Source organism: Gopherus evgoodei, chromosome 6 (assembly GCF_007399415.2).
Source record: "Gopherus evgoodei ecotype Sinaloan lineage chromosome 6, rGopEvg1_v1.p, whole genome shotgun sequence".
Lineage (NCBI taxonomy): Eukaryota > Metazoa > Chordata > Testudines > Testudinidae > Gopherus > Gopherus evgoodei.
The window spans coordinates 36,629,947-36,632,143 of record NC_044327.1 but is presented as its reverse complement, the minus strand read 5'-3'; the positions used below and the strand labels follow the sequence as shown (position 1 = coordinate 36,632,143).

General features: G+C 62.2%; 1 protein-coding gene across 1 annotated transcript; it reads left to right on the top strand.

Moving 5' to 3' along the window:
- Window positions 1–785: 785 nt before the first annotated feature.
- On the top strand, window positions 786–1,775 carry FOXB2 (forkhead box B2). The gene has a single exon (XM_030567390.1). The coding sequence runs from the start codon at window positions 786–788 to the stop codon at window positions 1,773–1,775; it is 990 nt and encodes a 329-aa protein (XP_030423250.1).
- The last annotated feature ends 422 nt before the right edge of the window (window positions 1,776–2,197 follow it).

Below are 2,197 nucleotides of genomic sequence, written 5' to 3'. Positions count from 1 at the left end.
CGCATCTCCGGGATCATTACAAAACCGCGCTGCACAGCCACAGCAGCCGCCTCCTCGCTCCGCCTGCCCGAGGACAGCTCCATCCCTCCCTGCCACCAGCAGGGCACCGGCACCACCGCCGCAGCGCCAGCTCGGCCCAACTTTAATGGGGTGCGGTGCTGTTTCCCCTGCTTGCCGGGGCCCAGGGCAGGTGCGCGCTGAAGGAGGCAAGGACCGTTCGTCGCCGGAAGCGCTCCAGAAAAAGCCCCCGCAGCAACTCCCGCAAACAAAGTCTGCGCGCGCGGGAGGCCGCAGAGTGCGAAGCCGGGAAACTTTCGGCTCCCAAGAGGCGGCGGCAGCGGCGGCTGCTGTGCGGGGAAGGCGAAAGGTTGGGGCATAAACGGAGACAAGCAGCGATTCCAGCTCCTTTTGGGCGACGCTCTCCCCGCGAAAGAGCCCCCGGCGCGGCTTAGAGAGCTGCACGTTTCGGGCAGGATATTGTGCTGGGGGAGAGGGAAAGTGGGGTGCGGAGCATGTGAGAGACGCTCGTTCTCCCCCCGGGTCCCCCGCGTCTCGCCGAGTGCGCGCGGGTTAGCGGGAGCAGCTCGCCGCCCGTGCGGAGTTCGCGGCGGGACACGTAGCGGGATGCAGCGGGGCCGCGAGGCAGCGATTAGCGGGAGGTGGAGCCGGGGGGCGCGATAGACGAGAGACTCGCCTGTCGGTGGGCGGGAGCCAGAGGAGGCGCGGGGCGATTAGCGGGAGCTAGGGACCGTGGGGTCCGGATCCGCCGGCACACGGGGGCGGCGATGCCGAGGCCGGGGAAGAGCTCCTACAGCGACCAGAAGCCGCCCTACTCCTACATCTCGCTGACGGCCATGGCCATCCAGCACTCGGCCGAGAAGATGCTGCCCCTGAGCGACATCTACAAGTTCATCATGGAGCGGTTCCCCTACTACCGGGAGCACACGCAGCGCTGGCAGAACTCCCTGCGCCACAACCTCTCCTTCAACGACTGCTTCATCAAGATCCCGCGCCGGCCCGACCAGCCGGGCAAGGGCAGCTTCTGGGCGCTGCACCCGGACTGCGGCGACATGTTCGAGAACGGCAGCTTCCTGCGGCGCCGCAAGCGCTTCAAGGTGCTGCGCCCCGAGCCGCCGCTGCCCGGCGGGGTGCCCAAGGGCCCCGCGCCCCCGCCGCACGTGGTGCACTACTTCCACCCGCAGCACCCGGCCAAGATGCAGGGCCTGGGCACCTCGGAGGCGGCCGTGGCTGCTGCTGCGGCCGCCGCCGCCGTCGGGAGGCTGCCCCACTTCCAGCCCTACGGCCTCAATGGGAGCAGCCCGTCGTCGGGTTTCAAACACCCCTTCGCCATCGAGAACATCATCGGGAGAGATTACAAGGGGGTGATCCAGGCCAGCGGGCTGCCCTTGGCCTCAGTGATGCACCATCTCGGGTACCCAGTGTCCAGCCAGCTCAGCAATATGGTCAGCTCCGTGTGGCCTCACGTGGGGGTGATGGACTCGATGGCCAGCATGCCCGTGTCTCACGAGTATGGACCATTTGGGGTGCCTATGAAGGCTCTCTGCCACCCACCCGGCCAGACTATGCCAGCAGTTCCTGTGCCCATCAAACCCACCCCGGCGCTGCCACCTGTGTCTGCCATTCCCGCTCTGACTGTCAACTCTTCGCAGATCTGCCCTTCCACTTTGCCAGCGTCTTCTTCCCTCCTTGAGCAGACTCCGCCAACCCCCTCCGAGGGCAAGAGCGCCTTACACTCCGTCCCAGTACATTCGTAAAGGGAACGGGCAGAGAGAGAGAGACACCTAGCCGCAGAAGGTGTATTTGTAGGGGCAAGGGCTATATCTGAGAAATGGGCTCTTAAATGGTTTGACTAATATAACCTATCTGGTATCTGTGTTTATATATTGTACAATCAGATTATTGACAGCCAGGTTTCAGGTGAGAGCGTCTATGGTTGTTAACTATTATAAAACTGACAAAGTGATGAAAAGGTGATGTGAAAAGTCACAGTGGCTGCAGGGCTAGACCCTGGTCCATTTCTGAACAGAAGGAAGTGCTGTGTGGGTGGGCAGCACATCGGAGTGAGTCTAAAATCCAGATACATAAAAGCTCAGCAGTCAGAGTGGAATCGGTTACTCTTCAGCATTGTATATTTTAAACGGAATAATATTTCTGCAGCCGGGATATTAAAAAACAA

What these genes read in the sequence shown, in the direction of transcription:
- FOXB2 (XM_030567390.1), top strand. Translation starts at nt 786, where the DNA reads ATGCCGAGGCCGGGGAAGAGCTCCTACAGCGACCAGAAGCCGCCCTAC.